This window comes from Aythya ferina (genome assembly GCF_964211825.1).
Source record: "Aythya ferina genome assembly, chromosome: 3".
NCBI lineage: Eukaryota > Metazoa > Chordata > Aves > Anseriformes > Anatidae > Aythya > Aythya ferina.
In genome coordinates this window covers 100310137-100332734 of record NC_140298.1, presented here as the reverse complement: position 1 = coordinate 100332734, position 22598 = coordinate 100310137, and the positions used below count along the sequence as shown (strand labels likewise).

The window sequence follows — 22598 nt, the reverse complement described above, 5'->3', positions numbered from 1 at the left end:
TTTGACAAAGAAAGAGCACAATTGTGGAAAATGTTGAAAACTAATGTGTATTGCTTAGAGAAAGATTTTCATTTCATTTCTGTAGGTTTTTTAACATTGCAATTCCTTTGACTACAGCAGTTACTTTGTTTTTTACTGTAACTAAAGCTGAATTGGTCTATTGAAGTTTATCTCAGTATTGTTGTATTTTATAAACAATTAGAGATTTTAAGATTAAGACCTTACTATTATTGATACATGTTAATGATTGCCATATACAGATGTTTAGAAAGTAAGAAAGTTCATTGTTTGTAATGCAGTTGTTTCAGTAATCTTTGTCTTCTAGCTTGATTAGTCTTACACTTTTTCCTCTATAATGACTGAAGATAAATCTCTGCTGAAAATGAAAATGCAGGCAGTAGCATTACAAGAACTGACTGTATTGGTTCTGTTAGGTTTAACTATGTTTTGTTTTATAAACAGAAAGCATTAGTATGCATGATGGTAATGTTTAGAAAAACAGAAGGAGACAGAAATGCATCGCTATTTCAGAATCCGACTGCCAAATAACAATTCTAAACTGACGAGTCTTGTAGCACGTGAATTTTGGGGGCTGAAAATCTCTTCTACTATGATATGTACCAGTTTCCTTCGTAGTATAAACCTCTAACAGACGTTAGTGGACATAGTGTGTAAAATAATACTTCAGATGGTGTACAAATCATGGAAGCTCATTTTAGAAGGCAGTTGATGCCTTTTGAAGGAAGAGCATCTGCACAAAACAAAAGTGATGATTATAAAACATATATAAATGTCATTTGTTCCCTTAACGCCTTTCTCTTCCTCCTGCTCTAGAAATGATTACTACAGCATATTGACAGCAACTGGTAGGGCTTAGTTGCATGCTAATAGCAATTCTTGTTTTCTGTGTAGAATTTTAAACACTGAGGTATATTTATTGAATCACTTCAATGTTACTCTACATAAAATCAAATTTTAAACAAAGTTAGAGTCTCGTAAATAGGTCCTGGCTGTACAAGATCTGCTTTATCACATTATCTTTGGAAAGATACTGTGTTCACAAGACCAAACAACACCTTCCCAATTTCTCCAGCTTCACCTTGGGACTGTGTCAGTTCTTCAGTATGACATTTCCAAGTTGCAGGCTACTGTGACCTGCACAAAAAATGTCAAAAGACATTTTGCAACCTGCATGCACTGGCTCAGCCAAACGTTCTTTTCCTTTCTTGCTCAGGTTCTCAGAGGAGAGGTTGTGGCTCCACACCTCAGGAGAACACACTTGTTTCACAGTAATTTCCTGTGCTCCAATGAAACAGAATGAAACTGACCGTTGATTTTTTTTAATTAATATAATTATACTTTTTTTTTCATTCTTCAGTAGTAATACTGGAGAGAAACTGTATGTACAGTTTGATTTAAGAGGACTGTTGCATGTATAAGGGAAGAAAAAGAAAAGCGGCCGCAAATACTGCTGCTGGCAGTATCCCACTAAACCTCCACGACAGAATTCTTTGCTGCTGATGTAGTAGAAATATCTTTTTCCTTGGAAATTTCTGCCAGGACAATAAGATCTTTGAATCAGACCTTGAAATTCACTTGTGGTAGAATAAATTTTGAGAACACTTGGCATTTTTTTGGGTGCTTGAACACACTGAGAACTTGAGCCATGCATATTTTGTTGCCTAACTCTTCAGCCATTGCAGAGTGTGGAGGGAGAAAGACATTTGTTTAAAAGTGATTACTTAGGACCAGTTTAGACCCTTCTCAACCTGCAGGATGTATGTTTGGGTCTGAAAAATATGACATAAACTTGCAGGAAATCTGTATTTTTTGGAGCAGCAGAATGAAGTCAGCCAGGGTGCCTGAAAGGAAACCAAAGCTGCCTCTCTATGCCTACATCACTAGTGCATAGACCTCTAGTCATAGACCACTGATTCCCACCTGAAACGTCACAAATACCTGCCTTGGGAGGTTATGAGTTTTTGGTATTGGATTGTAAATTTGAGCTCTAAGTTCAGTCTGTTCCCAAATGCATGTACTTGTTAGTTGGCTTTCCTGCTATACTTTCAATATCTCATTTAAGACATTTTCATGATACAACATGCTTTCTCTGCAGTCCTCAGCTAGTGGGAGTCCCAGATATTCACAGAATTATTTAAATGTTTATTCTTAGTGGAATATTAATTTCTCATTTTCTTTTAACTTTTACATTAACATACTATTTTTGTTCTTTGTAAGATGTTGCTAGAATTATGCTGCAGATTGTATTCATATATACATGTCTTTGGGGAAATTAACATATAAAATTGTTATCTTACATGCAGTGATGCAGCTTCTTCTATTTATTTTATGTATTTCCCTCAATTCAATTTTCAGTTGGTGTCAAAAGCTGCTATGATTTTTTAAAAGTTTTATATTACAACAAGTTCCTGCTTGTTGCATAAACGTGAGGTTTTATGTAGATTTAACACAGTGGAGCTTGATTAATGTCTTGATGTACTGCTAAAATGCTTATGGTAGGGAAAACGAGATAAATAAAGTAAAATAAAATAATTTGAGAGAGGGTTATGTGAAGTACAGTAACTATTATTCTACAATAAGATTAGCTGGGGTCATGCATTGTAAATGGCTGGATTCTTGCCTTATTTTGAATGTCTTTAAGTAACAGATTCAATAATCTCCTTAAGCATTCTGTTTGAGTACTTTATACCATTATTGTAATGTCTAATCTGAATCTCTGTCCTTGTGGTTTAAGCTGTTAATTCTTGTCATATGCCTGAGAGGGGCAAGAAAATCTGTTTGTTCATTCTCTTTCAAATAATCAAAATGGCAAACAAGCTGTTTATTTAGAACATAATTGATATGTTACTGATGAGTTTTAAGTACTTTCCAAAGAAGTGGCTATACTATTGGAAATGAACAGTTGGCATATATGGTAAAAGTAATCCTCTACAATAATATTATGAAGGAAGATAGGATCTGAAATTTACTCCTATGGAAGAAGAGAAATGCCACCAATATTGAATTTAAAGTACAGTTCATCCTCCAAGGTTAATGATAACAAAGAAAAAAAAAAAATCTGTGCTGTGCTTATTTGATCAAATCTTTATTTTCCTCTAGGTGTTTCTTTTTTTTTTTTTCTTTAAATATTTTCTTTCCTTCTGTTTCCTACTTGATAACAAATTCAGAATTAAAAAAAAAAAAAAAGGAAAACACAAAAATCTTTAAAAACTAGTCTTGCATGCTTTTTCTTTTAATTTGCAGTATGAAAGCATTTTAATACCAAATTCATTCCATCATACTGCTTTTTTTTCAAGTGCTTGTTACACTTTGAATATAAAAGATGTCTATAAAGACATGACAATGTGAGATTATTTCTTGAATATGATTACATTCTGGATGAATTTCCAGTCCCAAGAAATTCTTATATTAATTAAAAAATAAAATCCATTAAAAAAAAAAAAGCATTACTGTGGTTCATACAAAAAAAGAATGTAAGTAAACTAAATGATAAAATGTGAGTTAAGAGTAGATCATGCAGCCAGGAATTTTTTTTTTCTTTTTTATTGTACTTATAATGTGTGACCTATAATACAGTCTAGTTTCTGCCACTATTTTTTTGCAGTTACATTTGTTGTCTACATACTTAACACCTCATTCTGTTCATAAATAGCCTGAGACCTCAAAAAAGGCTGAGACCTTTAAAAGCTTGCAAAGCCCTGCTTAAGTAGGCATATAAGCAGTTCAGAGCATTCCCTAGCTGAGCTTCATTATTTGATTTTTGTGCTACTGCAGTCAGCATGGTTTCTGATGAGGTAAAGTTGACGGTTACAATGTGTTCCAGTGCCTTGATCACTGCAATTGTATCTGTGATGATCTGAGGGTATAAACAAGGCAAGGTTTGTAACAGAGGTATTGTTTTAATTAAACTGATTAATTTGGTTGGAAAAAATAAATGAGTTTTCATGCACAAAAGCTATCCTTTACATCTTTAATTATTGTTGACTGGAATACTGAACAGCAGTTAGGAGGTGTTGCTTTGGGTTTAATTAAATATGTGTCACTTAAACAGTCTGAGAGAGGTGCCCTCTCTTTTTCTGTCTTTGCTAATATCACTTCTGATTTGTAGACCTGGGGAAGGTACTGGGTGCTTCAGTGTGCCTGTTTTCCCCACCTTTATTAGTTAGTTCTAGTTAGAGGTATTGCTCATGCATACAAATCTTGCTTTGTTAGTGCCAAAGAAATACAAGAGATACTTGAATGATAAAAATGCAGAGACAATTAACTATGTTAAAACAGGGGGAAAAAAAAAGAAAAACAAAACAAAACAAAACACAAAAAAACAAACAAACGAACAAAAACAAACAAACAAACAAACAAAAAAAAACCACCCTGCTCTCTGTACAGGAAAAAAATGGTGCCTGGAATATTTTTTTTTTTTTTTTTTTTTTATCCAAAAGCAAAGCTGCTTTAGAAGAAGCCACAACTCCTGCTGCTGTCTAGCTGTGAGCTGCTGGTGCGGTGGAGGTGGGAGAGCAGTGCCTTGAGGCTTAGGCACCGTCCCTGTCCCATCAGCCTTTCTGCAGGACTGGAACTAGCCAGGGTCACTCTTCTCTCCACTCTTGACTTGAATGAAGTTTGCAGGAGGTCGCTGCCTTTGAGATGTCTGTCTTTTTAATTTAGATGAAGCTGGCCAGTATTTTCAAAACAGAGCTGAAGACTGGCAGGCACAGCATGATTACACATTTCTTGTTTCTTTATGCAAACAGGATCAAAATCTGTCGATGATCCGTGGCCACACGTTGCACTGGCAGTAAGCAGGCTTGACACTCCGATGTGTCTGATCACATCCGTGCCGCTTTATTGGCTTTTTTATTTTATTTTTCCTGCCATCCCCATTCACTGCTACCTGGCATCGCTCACTGGCTTGTGCTCTGGCCGTGCTGCTGGCAGGGAGCTGGGAGGCTGCCAGGCACGTGCCTGGCGTCAGCATGCCACGCGTCTTCCAGCCTGTACCGGAACGAGAGCATCCACGGCCATCTCCTCCGGGCCTTGCACTGTGCAGCCGTGCAGCTCAGGTCAGGGAGCAGAGCAGTACAAGGGAGCTCGCATGGCCGCCTTCTTCCTACTTTTTGTGCTGTGGGATTGTTTATTTATTTATTTTTCAGAAGATTGGGTGGTCTGAGGTTTTCTCTCTGTTTTGAAGTGATGGGCTTTATCATTCTTTAGCCAATGGTGATTGCTACGTATACAATCTCTCCAGATGTTCCAAGTTTGTCAGAGGTAGCAGTCAGACAGGAAACTTTTAGAGGATACATTTGGTTATAATAAGGATCCGAAGTCTATAAATCATTTTCACAATTCCATCAATTCATTTTTGTTCTCTCCTCTGCAAAGCTGTGGGGTATCTACACAGCTCAGTCCTCACAGCCAGGACTGGTATGAGCCTGCCTTTGAAGTCCTTTTTGCCATACCAGTTGTAGGTTAATAATCTGGTTGATTACCCCATTCCATTAAACTCTTTCCATGTTATCAGATTAATAGCTGTATGTATTGATTGCTGTATAATATTAAGAGCTTACATGAGCATCAACAGAGCATCAACCAGAGCACAGCTGTGGTGGTTAATTGTACACTAGTTGCTAGGAACCCTTTCTCTAGGACTGATTCAGGTTTTATGCTATGATTTATTTATTTTTTTTTTTGTCTTTTGAGCTGTTGAGAGACCTAGTAGCTTTAAATGCTTTAAATTCATAGCATTCTCACCATCTTGAAATTTTCAATGTATTCTTTATTATTGAAATTTATACATTATTCTACTGGAAACTGTAAATATCTTTAAAAAGAATATGCAACATTTCCCTATTAAAATACTATTTTCTTCATATATGCAAGGATGCATAGTCATGCATACCAGACTTTGCAAAAGAGTGCTCAAAGTAGTATATCCAAAATCTCCAAAGTAAAAGTCATCAGACAGTTTTTTTGCAAGTATATGTGCACACACACACATGATATATAGCAGTGTTTAAACTTTCTTGCTAGTGTCTTCCTGTATTTTTCATTTTCTAGTACAGAGTTCAGGTGATATCAAAAGAAGGTTAGGCCACTGCATCATGGTCATCATTTAGATGTGTAAAACATGTAAACAGTAGCAAAATGCTTTATAATATTTTGCCTTTGTTAAGGAAACTGTTTCAGCATTTTTCTTTTTATTTGACATATTTTCAGGTATCTGCACTTTAATCAAATAGAAACGTTGGAACCTGAGTCCTTTACCCATCTTCCAAAACTTGAAAGGCTGTAAGTTTGTTTACCTTGGGGTAAGATGCAGAAGAGTCACCTTGCTTCTTTGAATAAAATCAAATGTTCAAAATCAGAAAATAATGTTCTTATCATCCTGTAAATTATTTCTAGGCTAAAAATTTTATTTTAACTGTTAAGTAACTTTTTTCCAATAAAATCTTTTCAGGCTTACCTTAGCAGAATGACTTTTTTTTTTTTTTTTTTTTTTGAGTTGCTCATTTGAATGCTTTTGAACTCCATATTAGTTTTTTAGTTCTTTTATCATTCTATGGCTTCTTTTCTCCCATATGGGAGAAATATACCTTAGAAATTAGGTAAAAATTAGCAGTCAGTGAATTGCTGGAAAAGGTTTTAAAAAAAATTCTAAAATTATTTTCCATTAATTAACTTTAAGAATAATATAAATAAAATGTGTACATGTCAAAATCTGAATTATTACATGCATATTTCTTTGTTTTTTTTTGACAGATTTTTGCATAACAACAGAATAGCTCATTTGATTCCTGGAACATTTAGTCACTTAGAATCTATGAAGAGACTGTAAGTAAATTGAACTATTATCAAACTAAAGAAAGTTTGAATAATCTAATTATAGCGTATCTCATCTTGCAAAGTTTATCTTTTTTGACAAGGTTTTTTGTTATGGAAGTATTTTAAATATTAAATCATTTTTCCTAAACAGTGCTGCAGTTGTTTACTTACATAGAGTGAGACCATTGCTTCATATCCTGCCATCTCTAGTGACTAATTCCTTTTGTTTGTTTACTGTCTTCAAATTATGTGTAGACGTATGGTCTTGTTCACTATCAGAACTTTGTTATGTAGACTAAATAATATACAAAACAGCTCCTTCCTTTTTACCCTCTTGTCTATGTCTTACTAGGTTATCCTTACATGATGTATCTGATTATTTGGATATTTTCTTTTGATTGCTTTTCTAATATATTATTAAATATAATATAATCTTTATGTTTATATATTTATACAGTACAAATATATATTATATATATAATATTACATATATATTTATAAATATATTATAAATACATATATATATGTATATTATAATATATATTATATATTTATAATATAGTGAAAATATATTAGTCAATATATTAGTCAAAATAATCAAAAAGGTAACTACCCCCAAATATACACTAAAGTCACTTTGTCATGCAATTTTTATTCCAGTGTTTACATATTTAATGGTACATATATTTAATGGTACAGATTACCATACTTGTGGTTTTTTTTTTTTTTTTTTTTTTTTTTTTTTTCCTACAGGGCCTTCCACTAGAAAACACAATGTCCCACATAGTAACTAGAAAAAGTCAACAGAATTTATGGATCTTGTTATAGGCTCCTGTTGCAGGAGGTTACTAACTGAACTCAATGAGCAACTTATTAAGCTTAGCACTTAAATAAAACTGTGGGTCTTTGTCTCAGTTACATTACCAACAAAATGGAAAGTTGTAAAAAAGTCAAGTTAACTGATCCTTTTGCATGAATAAGTATTAAGCAGGAAGAAAATGGGGGGAGAATTGTATATGCTGCTTATTTTAGGAAGGTTTGTACAACATCTGAATAAGTTCAGTTTTTTTCACTGAATGTGGAGTTAGAAAAGAAGTCTTGTTCATATGCTTGCTAGGTTGAACACAGTTCTACCCGTGCAGTAAAAATTATATGCACTTTTGTAATAAAGACTGCCAGAATGCATACAAGCGAGTGACCACCAACTGCATTCAAGATTGCCTTCTGTCTGTAAATAGCCCAAGCTTGCTAATAAGATCGGTGGCCACTTCTTGTTTTATGCAGGCGTTTGGATTCAAACGCTCTTCACTGCGACTGTGAAATCCTGTGGCTAGCGGAGCTGCTGAAGACGTATGCGGAGTCAGGAAATGCCCAGGCAGCCGCTACCTGCGAGTATCCACGAAGGATCCAGGGACGATCAGTGGCCACGATAACACCAGAGGAACTTAACTGTGGTGGGTTTGCCACTTCGTGCTGACTTCTTTAATGTGTTAAACACACCCAGACTTAGAATTTGTTCTTCTGTTCTCTTTGGTAACACTGACTACTTCTGGTTAATATTGAGTATTTCCAGAACTCTCTCTGTGTTCCTTCCCGGTCTTTTGTCTTCTTCCTACAGAATTGGTCATTTTTATCCCTGAGCCTATATTTAATGAAACAAGTATAATGAAACATGTGTTTGGAGTTTGTCATTAAGAAACTAAATGTGACTATCCAGAAGAAGTTTATTTTTCCTTTTTATATTTCAGATTTGATTGTCAACTAGCGTCTTTGGTATTATGTTAAAGTTGTCGGTGTCCCATATTCACTTTTACATAAAGGAGAAGGAATGAAAACAAATATAATTGCTTCTAATTTCAGAGAATTTATTGTTAAAACTCTTGCTGACTTTGTTAGGTTAGGTCACTGGATTTCTTTTACAATCGTCTGTATTTATTGGGTTATATGCCCTATATGGGCACTGAAATCCTCTGTCACTGCAGGATTAATGGACACCCCAGGGCTCAGGCCTCAGCACCTCTCCTTTTCTGAATCCATAAAGCAGGTTTTCCACCGTGCAATGGGTGTTTGCCTCAGAAGATATAAAATAACTAATTGACCTTTTATTTATATGTTGGGTATAATTCTGATCAGGGGAATTATAATCATAAGTGTCTACAGTGTTCTTGGAAAATATAGTAAAAGGGGATTTGGTGCGAGAATAATTCACATGGCATCCTCCCAACTCTCTGCACATCTAAGCAGCCTGAATATGGAAACTGCAGGAAGCAAGCTGGACGAATTATTCTGTAGGAGGTAGGTTAGGCACTGATACTAATCTAGAGGAAGTTATTTTAAATGGCACTTGTGCTTGCTGCTTTAAAGTTTGTTCCTCATAAGCAAATTGAGCCTTTGTTCAAATAAATAAAACAGCTACTTTAGAACCTGATACAAATTTGCACAATCTATTTCCAGTCTGCTAAAAGTTCCTAGGAAACAATGGAGGTCAGAAAGGCAGCCGTCACTTTTACATGAAGAAAACTCTGTTTAATCCTGATTAAGCTTATAAATATTTTAATTTAAAACATTTGTGGAAAATATTTTTCTACAAGGTATATAGAAAAAAATATTTATTTACCATTCTTTAGTAGTGTTGAAACAAGTAAGGATTCCTTATACATTTTATTTTTGATACAGAGAGGCCAAGAATTACATCAGAGCCTCAGGATGTGGACGTTACCTCAGGGAATACAGTGTACTTCACTTGCAGAGCTGAAGGCAATCCTAAACCAGAAATTATCTGGCTTCGAAACAAGTAAGTTTAAAAGAGGAATAGAGAAACTTGATGTAAGTATGTTTGTCCGTGTGTGTGTACATTTCTGGGTGCATGGCCATATACATTACATGCTAACATATGGAATAGTAACAGCAGAAACATATTATAATAAAAAGAAGTATATGGAGTAATAATGGCCCAGATCTGTTTTATTAGTAATTCTAAACTCTTAAGAACTGATGATTTTAGAAAGTCCTAATTTATGACTACTTATATATAATACTATTGGTAAGTTTTTCAACTGTAGTTATACATACAAAGTTGCTCACAACTGTAAAACTGTAAATCACTTACATGTAAGTACCAGAGAATCCAACAAGGAGTTGTCACACATGTGGTTTGTGGGCTTAGCTGGTGTTTGCATATGCTGCCTAGGTCTGTTTATATTACATTTTGAGGCAGAGCGATAGCTGCTTTTTTAAAGGGCTCCAGCTGGAGAAGAGTTAGATTTCAGAGGCTTCCTTGAACCCCACCTCCAAAGCAGTAAACTTTCATCTGAGCTGTAGCTCATCCTACAAAAGGGGATATCAGTCCCAAGGCAGGCAAGTGCCTATGTCACAGGATTATTTGGGGTAATTCTGGTTAGAGGGAACCTCAGCAGATTTCTAGTGCAGCCTTCTGCTCAAGGCAAGGACAGCTACAAGAACACCCCAGGTTGCTCAGGGCTATATCATTTGGGTCTTAAAAACCACCAAGGCTGGAGATGGCACAAGTTCATTGGGCAACCTGCTCAAATGCTTCTCCTTGTTTAGGAGGGTAGGGTCTATAAAGGATGTGTGTCCCTTGGGAGCCAATGAGCCACCCTGGCTGCTTGAGCAAGCAGATCCCAGCTTGCTCCAGCAGAGCCACGCACATCATAGCTGAACTAGCCACACAGCAGCACATCATCTCCCCAAAACTGACCTGAATTTACAGCGGGCACATTATTTGTGAGTTTACCACCAGCTTAATCAGACTTTGGCTGAGTAATTCTCTTACACAAATGAAGAACTTGATCTGGAAAACAAATTCTTTAACGTTATATATTAATAAGGGAACCATTTTAGTTTGTTAGTTGTTGATAGAATGGAACAACATAGAGTCCTGTTTCTGTAGCTTTAGGCTGATTTCAGTAAGATCCCTGCGTGAGGCAAGGGTAGAGCATTTATGGAGTATGCAAAGAACAGAGCCTTAAACTTGGATGGTGTAATTATTTCATTAAAATTTTCTTTGGCTTATGTACTTTTTATAATAAACAAGGAAAACTTATTCGGAATACACATATGAAAGAGTTTTAAGAGGAAATTTGAGCTTGGGGTGTGGGATTATTGATTCTGGCTTGTTTCCTGGCTGCATGAATGAGAGAAAACTCTTTGCAAGGTAGTTGAATATGGCAAGATCAGTCAAAAGGCATTAACCTATTGAGCAATTGCTGAATGCTGAGTAGATCAGCAATCACACAGAATCACAGAATCATTAAGGTTGGAAAAGACCTCCAAGATCATCTGGTCCAACTATCACCCTATCACCAATAATACCCACTAAATCACATCCCTAATCACGACTTCCAACCTTTCCTTTAACACCACCAGGGACCAGAGACTCCACCACCTCCCTGGGCAACCTGTTCCAATTTCTAGCCACTCTTTCTGAGAAGAAATATCTCCTAATTTCCAACCTGAACCTCCCCTAGCACAACTGGAGGCCATTCCCTCTAGTCCTATCACTAGTTACCTGTGAGAGGAGGCCAACCCCCAGCTCCCCACAACTATTTTCAGGTAGTTGTAGAGAGCAATAAGGTCTCCCCTGAGCCTCCTCTTCCCCAGTCTAAACAAGCCCAATTCCATCAGCCACTCCTCATAGGACTTGTGTTCCAGGCCCTTCACCAGCTTCGTAGCCCTTCTCTGGACACGCTCCAGGGCCTCGATGTCCTTCTTGTACTGAGGAGCCCAAAGCTGAACACAAGTACTCAAGGTGCGGCCTCACCAGAGCTGAGTACAGGGAGATGATCACCTCCCCGGTCCTGCTGGATACACTATTCCTGATACAAGCCAGGATGCCGTTGGCCTTTTTGGCCACCTGGGCACACTGCTGGCTCATGTTCAAGCAAGCATCAACCAACACCCCCAGATCCTTTTCCTCTTCACAGCTTTCCAGCCAGTCTGCCTCAAGCCTGTAGCATTGCATGGGGTAGTTGTGTACAAATTGCAGGACCTGGCTTTTAGCCACATTGGACTTCATCCCATTGGCCTCTGCCCATCAAAAAACTTTTCCCTGACCGGGAATCGAACCCGGGCCGCGGCGGTGAGAGCGCCGAATCCTAACCACTAGACCACCAGGGAGGGATGGGGTGCATAAATAATTGCTCAACATTTTGTACACAAAGAGTGAGCTCCTCATCCCACTTCTGTGCTTTCCTCATCATGTGAGGGATGAAGTGAGAAACATTTCCTTCAATAAAATGCACTAAATATACTTACATCGTATCACAGAAATGTTGTACCCATGATATAGCACAATGAGCTAATTTTAATTTACATTTCAAGCCAAAGCAAATTACAATCATGTTCGTAAGTGCTCCTTGAAAAATCCAGAGAGACCTTGGCACCAGAAATTTAAGCAACTAACTCCTCTTCTAGTAGAATGTATTTTGAGTATTGAACTTAGTATACTTCCAGTGGAAACATTTGAAATCAATTTACTGGTTAGAACAGCTTGTATTCTTAAAAGAGAATGAGACCAGGTATTTTGTCTTTTTTTTTTCCCCATAAGCTTTTACTCATAAAAATATTTTGGCTTTTCATTTTGAAGGTGTAATACTTGCATAAGCAAAATCGATTCATTTTTTGTTTGTACTCTTCTTCTCTTTAGGAGAAAACTAAAAATTCTATTATTTTACATAACACGGTAAAGCTTACTTTTTTCCCATATATTTTGGGTAATATATTTAAGTTTTTATTATTTTACAGTTTTCTGTGCTCATGATTTAAAGGTTTAACTCCAGCAGATTCTTTTCTTCACAGTAATGAGCTCAGTATGAAAGAAGATTCCCGTCTAAACTTGCTAGATGATGGCACCTTAATGATTCAGAATACTCAAGAAACAGACCAGGGCATTTACCAGTGCATGGCAAAAAATGTGGCTGGAGAAGTGAAAACTCAGGAAGTTACTCTTAGATACTTTGGATCACCAGGTAAAAAAAAAAACAAAGTCTGGATTTTGCATTTCTAAAGAGAATTGTTTTCTTAATAAGATTGCTAAAAATAAGATGTATTGCTTCTTGTATCTTCTTGACATTGACAAATTTTGTTTGTATACTCACCACCAGGCGAACTTAAAATGTCATTTAAATGTATACATGCCGTTGGGAAAAAATACTTAGTAATTTCTTTCTTTTTGAGCACCCCATAGCACCTTTTAGCCAGATTGTTTTCTGGGTCTCAGTGTCTACGTCTCTAAACATCAGTAAATGAGGATATGATTAATAATTGTTTTAAAGGGGGGGCGGGGGTAAGGAAAAAAGATTAGGATTAAAGCAAGCAGAGTTTGCACCAAGATTAGAGGTACATTGGAACAGAGCTATTATTAAAATAGAAAACCAAAACAACTTGGTTCCCCAAACTATTGCAATATTCAGCCAAATTAGTACTCTCAGCTAAAAGTCATATTTAGGCATTGTTATTTTCTCACAGCCAGGCCAAGTTTTGTGATTCACCCACAAAATACAGAGGTATTAGTTGGAGAGAGTGTTACCTTGGAGTGCAGTGCAACTGGGCACCCTCAGCCACGAATTACATGGACCAAAGGTGACAGAACCCCTTTACCAAGTGACCCTCGCATCACGATAACTCCATCAGGAGGACTTTACATACAAAATGTGAAGCAGGAGGACAGCGGAGAGTATACCTGTTTTGCAACTAACAGCATAGATAATATCCATGCAACTGCATACATCATAGTCCAAGGTGAGTATTACTTGCAGTGACATGCTGTAAAACATATTATGAAGAGTATATTACTTCAAGTATTAATTTTTTTTTTTTGGAATTGCCATAGCCAAACTAAAACCGTAAGGATTTTTTCTTTTAATTACACTATATAACCATAGTAATGTTGCTGTATATTTCACCCAGAGTAAGACAATATTCTGAAAGTTAAATTCCATTGATTATTTACTGAAGTTAACATTTGTGTTTTGAAATGCTTATAGTTTTGTTTGCTGGTATGAATAAAACATGCAATGTTTTAATTTTTTTGCCAGTTTGCTGGTATGAATAAAACATGCAATCTCCAGTTTGTGTACTTTTTTTCTGTAACAAGTAGCAGTCCTAGAGTTTAGGATTTATACCAGGAGTACTAGACTGGAGTTTCGAGTATAGATCCATGGTACCTTTCCCTTGTAGATAGCCAGGTGAATGTGGGCACATTTTCTGAGTTTCATGGAAACAGTCACTCTACCAGCTGAGGCGTTTCTGCGAAGTGAAAGTCAGAGAATTCCTAATGAATTGTGACCACAATAACTTTGGTATTGCATGTCAGTAGTAAGAATATAAGGTGTTTTAAGGACAAAGTATCAAAAAACCTTCTATGCATATATGTGGAGAATATTTCTTTTGCAAACATTTTAGTGCTGGAACTTTTATTTGCAAAACGTTTTGAGCAATTTAAATTAATTTCTGTTTTAAGACATTAAGATCTCTGACAAACAGTTCAGGTTGCAAATGCTTTGTAAATTAGTTCAGTTTTTAAAGCTACACAAAATAACTTGTCCATGTGTTTTGTTCATTTATCATTCACCAGTGGATTATTGTGTTTTGAGAGCTGAACAAATTCCTTCTCACACTGATAATGTCATGATGCAGAAATTGTCCTGCACTCCACTTACTGTTTTCCTTCTGAATAAAGACAAACAAAACAGCTAAGGAGGATTTTGACTATGTTACATTTTCTTCATAATTTAGCTGAGGAATTTTTGAAAGATAGAAAAAGAAGAAAGTATTTTTAATCTAGGGAACACTCCATGTTACAGTCTTTAAGTCTTACTGTGTATCTTATACAGCAATAGATACCAGAGACCTTCACTGACACCAGGGCACAATGTGATTGATGGGGATGTTCCTATTGCATAAGGGATTACCCTAAATCTCAGCTCTACATTAAATAGAATGTAAAAACACCAGCATCCCATTTCCCACCAATATGAGCTTTTCACATAATGCAGGAAATTGTATGCAATTTCATACAGTCATATATTTTTCAGTTTTTTTTTTTTTTTTTTTTTTTACCAGTTTATTTTCTCTTCTGTAGCTCTACCTCAGTTTACTGTCACTCCTCAAGACAAAACAGTGATTGAGGGACAAACTGTTGACTTCCCTTGTGAAGCACAAGGCTATCCCCAGCCCGTTATTGCCTGGACAAAAGGAGGTAAATTTGTTCTGGACGTACTTTTAATCTGCTAGAATAGATTTTGTAATGACACTTGAATTGAAAGGAAATTCATGTATTTGTTCAGACACTTCAGTCCTGAAGGAAATGGGGTTCATCTTTTTCTGCTTTAGCTAGAAAAGGCAAAATATCCAGCAGAAGCTAGTTGTCCAAGTGTTCTTCAGTATTGAGTAAAAAGGAGTCTCTAAAATGTATGTCTCCATCACAATTTCCTGCTAATAAAGGTTTAAGAAATGCAAGCCAAATCACATGTGGCAATATTTATTACTGACAATTTACTACTGAAATCGAGGTGACCATCACTGATGAGATCTAAAATAAGTCTGGATGTGCCCTCTTCAGAAACCAGAACAGTCCATCCTGGCATCAGTACAAATTCTGTGTACTGTGTTTCTGTCACTTAACGGGGATTGACAGGAACACTGGGATTCACTCTGCTGACTGCTGTATCAGGTTGGGGTTGTAAAGGCATTGAGCCCAATGCAGTGGGAAGAAATACTCCAGTGGATGTTGTATGTAAGTAGGTATGCCAGTTGAGTCAAGTGAAGCAGCTCTAGAAGGAAAAGCATCTCCTAAGGAATTCTAAATTATGGTACATAAAGCAGATTTTTAACAAACTCTTGATCATTTTAATGCTGATAATGTCCCTGTTTCTCCCTCTGCCAAGGTTGCTCCAATCAAATGAAATGTCCAGAAAGGAAGAACAGGGTACAGACACTGTTGTGCCTTTCATTTCATTTGTATTGTATTGTATTATATTCCATTTTTTCAGAGCTGTATGTATTTTTCTATTGGTTGTCTAGGTGGTCTAGGCAGATGAATTGTGAGTGTCTTTCATACTTAACAATAATATGAAATTAACAGTAATACCTGTTGCCATTCTTCTGGTGCCTTCTTGTTAAGATGCTTTGTCGTGCTCCTTAAATGGAAATACGTCTCTCTGCCACAAATGGAGAAGGGGAAGAGATCAGGATTATGACTGTGTGCATACATATATTTGTGTGTTCGTATTCTGTGAATTCAAGGTTTCACCAGTTCTGTCTTTTTAAGAAACTTTTGTTTCCAATGTTTTATCAAATTTGAATACTTCCAGATTTCCCTTTTTCTGAAACAAAGAGACTTTGTTCTGTACTGCTGTAAAAAACAAAATGCTATTGCTCTGTGTTTCAGGAGGCCAGTTGTCTGTTGACAGAAGACATTTAGTTCTATCTTCTGGTACCCTAAGGATTTCCAGGGTAGCCCTGCATGACCAGGGACAGTATGAATGCCAAGCTGTCAACATTATTGGATCTCAAAGGATTGTTGTATACCTGACTGTGCAGCCTAGAGGTATGTTCTCCATATTTGATTTATTCTTCTCTTTTTCTAAAATGTAAGAATCAGAATTAATCATTTTTGATGGCATAGTATGGCATGTATGTGAATGTGAAGTAGGTTAAATTTATCTTAGTTTAGAAGTAAAAAAGCTTTTGAAGCAGAGCTTAAATAAACCCAGTGCTTGGGTTTTTCTTTAGAACTTTTACTGAATATTACAGTAATTCTAGGTTGCTGGATTTGCACTATAAGGTGTCTTATTAGCTCTTATAAATTGAGCATGTGGGTCAGTGTGCCCAGACAGACTTAGTTCGAAGTCATCTGGAGAATACATAGCCTTGTAATTAAGCTTGGCCTTTTTTGATAAGAGCTTGTTAAAACATGACTATTATCTTTTGTTATTTAGAAAACTTGTTGTTCAGGGTGTTGCACATATTTCACATTTCTGATCATTATTTCTAAGCATATCTTTTTTTTTTTAAAAAAAAAGTTTGTGGGTATTTTTTAATAAATAACGTATGGATACTTATTAGGATTTGAACAGAGTATCATTTCTTTAGAACAAACTGTATTCTGTGAAACAGGTTCATCTGATCTACTTTTGTTTTTAAAGAATGGAGATTTGCTTTGTGGATGACTGTATTCCTGTGCTTGTGAAAGTATTTTTTCTTGTGAAAATGTTGTCTTTTTTCTGTGTGCATGTTAGACTAACTTCTTATAAGACTCTATGCTGCTAACTAAATAGTGTTATTAACATAATGTTTTAATGTCCAGAAACAAAACGGTTCATTTTACAACACCAGAATGACTTTCACAATGAAGTGCCATTGCTTATACCTAAAATAAGCTAACACAGAAAAAAACCCCTACAATTTCCTTTTTTTTCTTCAAGTAAATTCTAAGTAAGCTACTTCCATAATTAGAATCATATTAATATTTATAATTTAGTTAAGTACTTTGGTGTTAAATTACATTGAAGGAGATTAAACAGTTAATTAAAAGACTTTCTTGGTAATGACCATATCTAAAACAGTTTTTCAGTAAAAGAGTATTGTAGTTTTCCTAAACTAAGACATCTGTCCAAAAAAAAAAAAAAAACCATTGATTTTTCTTAGTTAAAAATAATAACGGGAGATTGATTTGTCAAAGTACAGATTTTGTTCACCTACATAAAATTGCTGGCTAAAATTCAACAAAACAAAACTATTTTAAAAAGTTTTATGGGTTTCCAGGGTTTCCAGTTGTGTTAAACTTCACTGAACTTAAGTTTAATAAAATTAATTTTGTGCAACTCAGATTGCAAAATCCAGTCATCAAAAGATAGTAGATACAAGATTGAAGGCTACATATATGTTCCTGAAATTGGAGCTCTCCATACATTCATTGCAATGATATTTTTAATTGTGCAACAAGAGAAAACGTTTTCCTTTGGGCTTATAACAAAGGGACTTTTCATCTCAGGAATGTCTAGTCAGTGCTCACTGTGGCTAAATCTGTATTAATGAATACAGATTAAAGGTTCAAGACTGTTTGTCCTCAACAAGACATACCGCACATCCTCCTAGACACTTACATCCCAGTGCAGACAATTTATTTGAAATTGTCTCCACTCCTTAATAACCATGCTTCGTTTGCAAGAGACCGTACAAACAATTTAACACCAAGGCCAGATTTGTTTGGTAGCAGGCTGTGTGGCCAAATGCTTCTTGGTAGAACCATAGACCCATTCCTCCTCCCTGCAAAGTGCTGATATGTTCCAGTAGAAATACAGTTGTAAGCATCTTCATAATCTTGTACATGCTTCTCATGAAATTCATCTGAGTGCTGGATCTACATCCATCTGGATTTGAAGGAAATTAGGATTAAAAATGCATTAATTTTCTTCACCATGGAATCAGGTTGTTGTGCACCCTCTGCCCTTAAAATCAAAGGTCAGTTGATGTTTAAGGCCCAGGGCTCATTGGTTTCAGATGCACAGCAGTTTTGTGAAGGTTTAACACCCCAGCAGATCAAGTTGGGGCTCTTAGAGTTGAGTGAGTTCTGGAAAGTTTTGCTTTTAATCATCTGAGAAATCTCTGTTGTTGCTATTTAAAACTTGAAAGTTTAAAATTATGGCAGAAGCTGATGGGGAATTTCCTATTATTCTGGTGATTTTGTTCAAAGTTACCTATTTACAGATTTTTTTTCAGAGCTATTAGCTTACAGAACGTAGTGTTTTTGGCAACTACTAGCCTGTTTTGTTACAAGTTAAGAGCACTTAAAAATCAGCCTGAAGCAGATACTAAAAATAAGCAACATTGTCTTTAAGGTATTGTTATAATCAGGTAAAACTTGCAAGCAGAATAGGATTATAAATGAAGAAATGTTGGATAACTGAAAGAAATAAACAATGATGACCTCTTTTTAGATCATCTTTTGTAGAAGTTGTATTTCATACCTTATCAATGTGTCATTTGTTTTTTTAGTGACTCCTGTATTTGCCAGTGTTCCCAGTGACATGACGGTAGAAGTTGGCACAAATGTGCAGATCCCATGCAGTGCTCAAGGAGAGCCAGAGCCAGTAATTACATGGAATAAGGTAATAGATATTTCTTTGGTTGTTTCATAAAGGCGGTGGCCTCTCCATCTCTTCATAACTAACTGCTTAAGGTGCAAATTAACACAATGATCACTTTGATTCTGAAAACATTACCTTCAGTCTGATCAGCAAATCAGCTGTAATACAGAGTATGTATATAGATACCAAACCTGAATTTTAGATGTGTGTGTGTGTGTGTGTATACACAGACATATATATGGTTACGCAAATTTTTGGAAACATTATACAGACCAGAATCAGTAATATAGATATTAATAGTCCTATATATTTCAGTGACAGCTCTTGGTTTGACTTCCGTCAGTGCAACAATTGTTAAATTAAACATTTATAAAGGTAGAATTACTGGTGTATTAAAGGGTTTCTAATATTAATCTTCAGTCTTCTTGATTATCTTCAATTAGTGATCATTAAAATAAATGTACCTTAATGTATCTTAAATGCACAGTATATGAAGAATTGACATGCGTTCTGGAGATCTTTAAAAAGATTGACAAATTTTGAGTAAGATAATGTGTACATATTCTCAAGAGGTGCTATCTTATTTTGGGGGCTTATGTTCTATGTGGTGAAGGCCTAAAACTATTAAAAATACTTTCATTTATAATAATGAGTGCTTTTAAAAGTAAACTATTACACTGTATGATTTAGATCTACATGCAAGTCCTCCTGTCACACATGACAACCATGTGTTGAATTTTATATAAATTTATATACTTCACTATTGTTTTTTGTTTACTAACTCACTCTTAGAGGAAAAAGAGAACAGAAATTCAGGTTTGGAAACTAGGATTGGATATATCAGAATGAAAAAAACACTGTTCTTTACTGCAGGATGGAGTACAGGTAACTGAGAGTGGAAAATTTCACGTTAGTCCAGAGGGATTTCTTACTATTCGTGATGTTGGAACTGCTGATGAAGGTCGATATGAATGTGTTGCCCGGAATACCATAGGATACTCCTCTGTTAGCATGGTGCTTAGTGTTAACGGTAAGGTATATGAATCAGTTGGAAGTATGAACTAGATTACTTTTAGAATTTGGCTTATTTGTAAGATGCAAAAAGTTCATCAAATGCTAAATTCTTTCTTTTATCCATTTTTTTTTAACCTTTCCCTTAAACCTCCCTTATTTATTTATTTATTTATTTATTTATTTATTTATTTTTAATTCAGGCAATTATCCACACAGATGTGAGTAAGATTGGAATATGACAGCCAAAATGTCTCTAGGACTTAAGCTTCAAAACAAACAATGTTTTGGGCTCCTGTTAGTCATGCTATTTTCCTCCTGATTTTTATTTTGGACCAGTTCAAATTTTCTTGTTGAATACACAGTCTAATTTTAGGGATAACTTGACTGAAACTCCAATGACATCTTTCAAAGGACTTTTACAGCTATTGGTTAAAAACTGGGCTGCAACCACTATGACAGAGTTCAGGAAAGTTGTAATACTCTTAAGAATTTAAAGGAGAAAATAGAGAGGAAAAAAACTACAACAACAAAAACAGAAAATATGAATTTATAATAATTATTTGAAAGTAATAATGATGAATAATAAATATCAACTATTATACGTAATTGTTTGTAATAAAGCAGTCAAAAAAACTAAGGAAACAGCTTTGTTACATAGACTGATCCCAGTGTTTTCCTGACTCATCATACAAACAGATTTTCCAGTCTTATTTTGATTGAAAATCTTAAGGAAATCATGTGATTTTTTTTTTCTTTCAGTAGAAACTGAAATAACATGATATTTCTGTATCATTGAAAATGACTATTGAGCATGATTTCTTTAACATATTGGATATTGTTTCCCAGTGTTATGTCTAATGTTCTGTATTTTGCTTACTATATTAATGAATAAATATCAGTGATTTTTTTAAATGTACTGATTATCATGAGATATCAATCACCTGGTATCTTGAGTTCTGAGAGAAAAATTGCAGGGCTGGGAATCATTCACTGATGAGTTTTCATCTCCATTTATAGTGTGCGAATGTATGAATGTAGTAAAGTCCATAAAATTTCAGTTCATCTTTGCCATTCTGGAGATGCAAAGAAAGAAAAGGATGGGTAGTTTGATTCATCTGCAATCAATCTGTAACTGTAAATGATGTTTCTTCTAAAAATTAGTGGGATATCAGATACTGCTTCTCTGGTTTTGCCATTAAAAATGAAGCTGTCAGAGAATCAAGGAGACAAATGGGCAGATTATCAGTACTGGGTACTTGCTATCTGGATCGTATTAATAATGATGTAGCCAGGAGCATGTAAAAACTTGCATATCAATATTTCTTTTATAAAAAGTTATTGTTTTATAGATATTTCTAATACATAGGTATATTTTCTTACCATTGAGATGGAAAAAATCAAATGCATATAAGCTGCAGGGCAGTTTTTGCTGGCTACATTTAATTACGTTTTAAATATGTTTTTCTTTTGTCATTTTCTTCTGACCTTATCTGCTGATGTTTTGTAAAAGCCTCTAGGTTAAGTTTAGGACAGGGTGTGTGTAGATTATGTTTTTGTTGCTTAAAAACTGTTAGTTTGCTTTTAACAGACAAAGTGCCATTTTTCTTTTCCCCTGAAAAAAAAGCAAGGCCTGAAAGGCTTGCATGTAACTTTAACTTTTAATATTTCTTAGTCTAAAAACTGAGCTACTGGCAGCAAATAGTTCATACAAAAATAAGGGTTTGTATAGTTAACATCTGACCAAGGTTTCTGATTCAGCCCGCATGCACCATTAATTAGAAAGATAACCCTGTGGGAGACGTATCTAAGGTGAACGCTGAGATTACACATAGTGTAAGCAGCCACAGGGAAGGTAAACAGCCACTGGATTTTTATATGTATAATGTTGAAATGCTAAAAAGGTTCGTGGCATGCAAGCACTCTCTGAAACAATTCAAACAAAGGTAGCAAAGCTGTAAATATTTCTTAAAATAGGTGGTTTATCTCATTACGTGTCTATGTGGCTGTTATGCAAATGAAGCTCTCAAGCAAGAAGGGCAGTTGGTAATTAGCATGGATCGAGGATTATTGCCATTAGGTCAGACCATTTTGGATGCTGAGAGTGTATTCTCAACAGCCTAAGGCAGCTGGCCTCAGAGCAGAGCAAGGGGCACCAAATCCACCTATACAGTGCCAGCGACCGTTTTATTTGATTTTTTTTTTTTTTTTTTATAGGTGGCAGAGTTGGATTGCCCAGATCTAGTCTCTGAAACTTATATAGATATAACCTAAGCTGCCAGTAATGAAGGATTAATGAAATCTTGCCTAGAAAAGAGAGAGAAAAGAAAAAAAAAAAAAAAAAAAAAAGGTCATGAAAAGCTTGTAAACAACAATTTTTTTGTCAGCTGATTTTGTACATCTGCTGATTTTATTTCAGTGTATTTGCTTTGGATGTTTTCCCTACTTTACCCTTCTTCCTGTGTGGGTTTTCCAATCTAAACACACTCTGGAAATTGTTAGCTGTTGCCCCTGGATCTGGTAGTTCTTAGGTTAGGCTGAATGGAAGGTTATTAGTCTTAGATACGCTATACAAACATCCAGCTGCAATAGAGCAGCACATAAAAAAGCAGATGAATAGGCCCATGCTTCAACGTTCCT

The 22598-nt window shown here is 35.5% G+C and overlaps 1 protein-coding gene across 3 annotated transcripts in view; it reads left to right on the top strand.

Annotated features, from left to right (window-relative positions):
- Positions 1-22598, top strand: part of PXDN (peroxidasin) — an 82390-nt gene that overhangs the window by 33767 nt on the left and 26025 nt on the right. For 2 of the 3 annotated variants that reach the window (XM_084516017.1, XM_084516016.1), the window contains 10 exons: positions 6232-6303; positions 6775-6846; positions 8122-8291; positions 9514-9631; positions 12655-12824; positions 13324-13596; positions 14939-15055; positions 16247-16405; positions 18856-18968; positions 19821-19977. In XM_084516017.1, coding sequence (XP_084372143.1) covers positions 6232-6303; positions 6775-6846; positions 8122-8291; positions 9514-9631; positions 12655-12824; positions 13324-13596; positions 14939-15055; positions 16247-16405; positions 18856-18968; positions 19821-19977 — 1421 coding nt within the window. Of the gene's footprint in view, positions 1-6231; positions 6304-6774; positions 6847-8121; positions 8292-9513; positions 9632-12638; positions 12825-13323; positions 13597-14938; positions 15056-16246; positions 16406-18855; positions 18969-19820; positions 19978-22598 lie in introns of those variants that run through there. The other variant, XM_084516018.1, reaches the window with a different exon arrangement.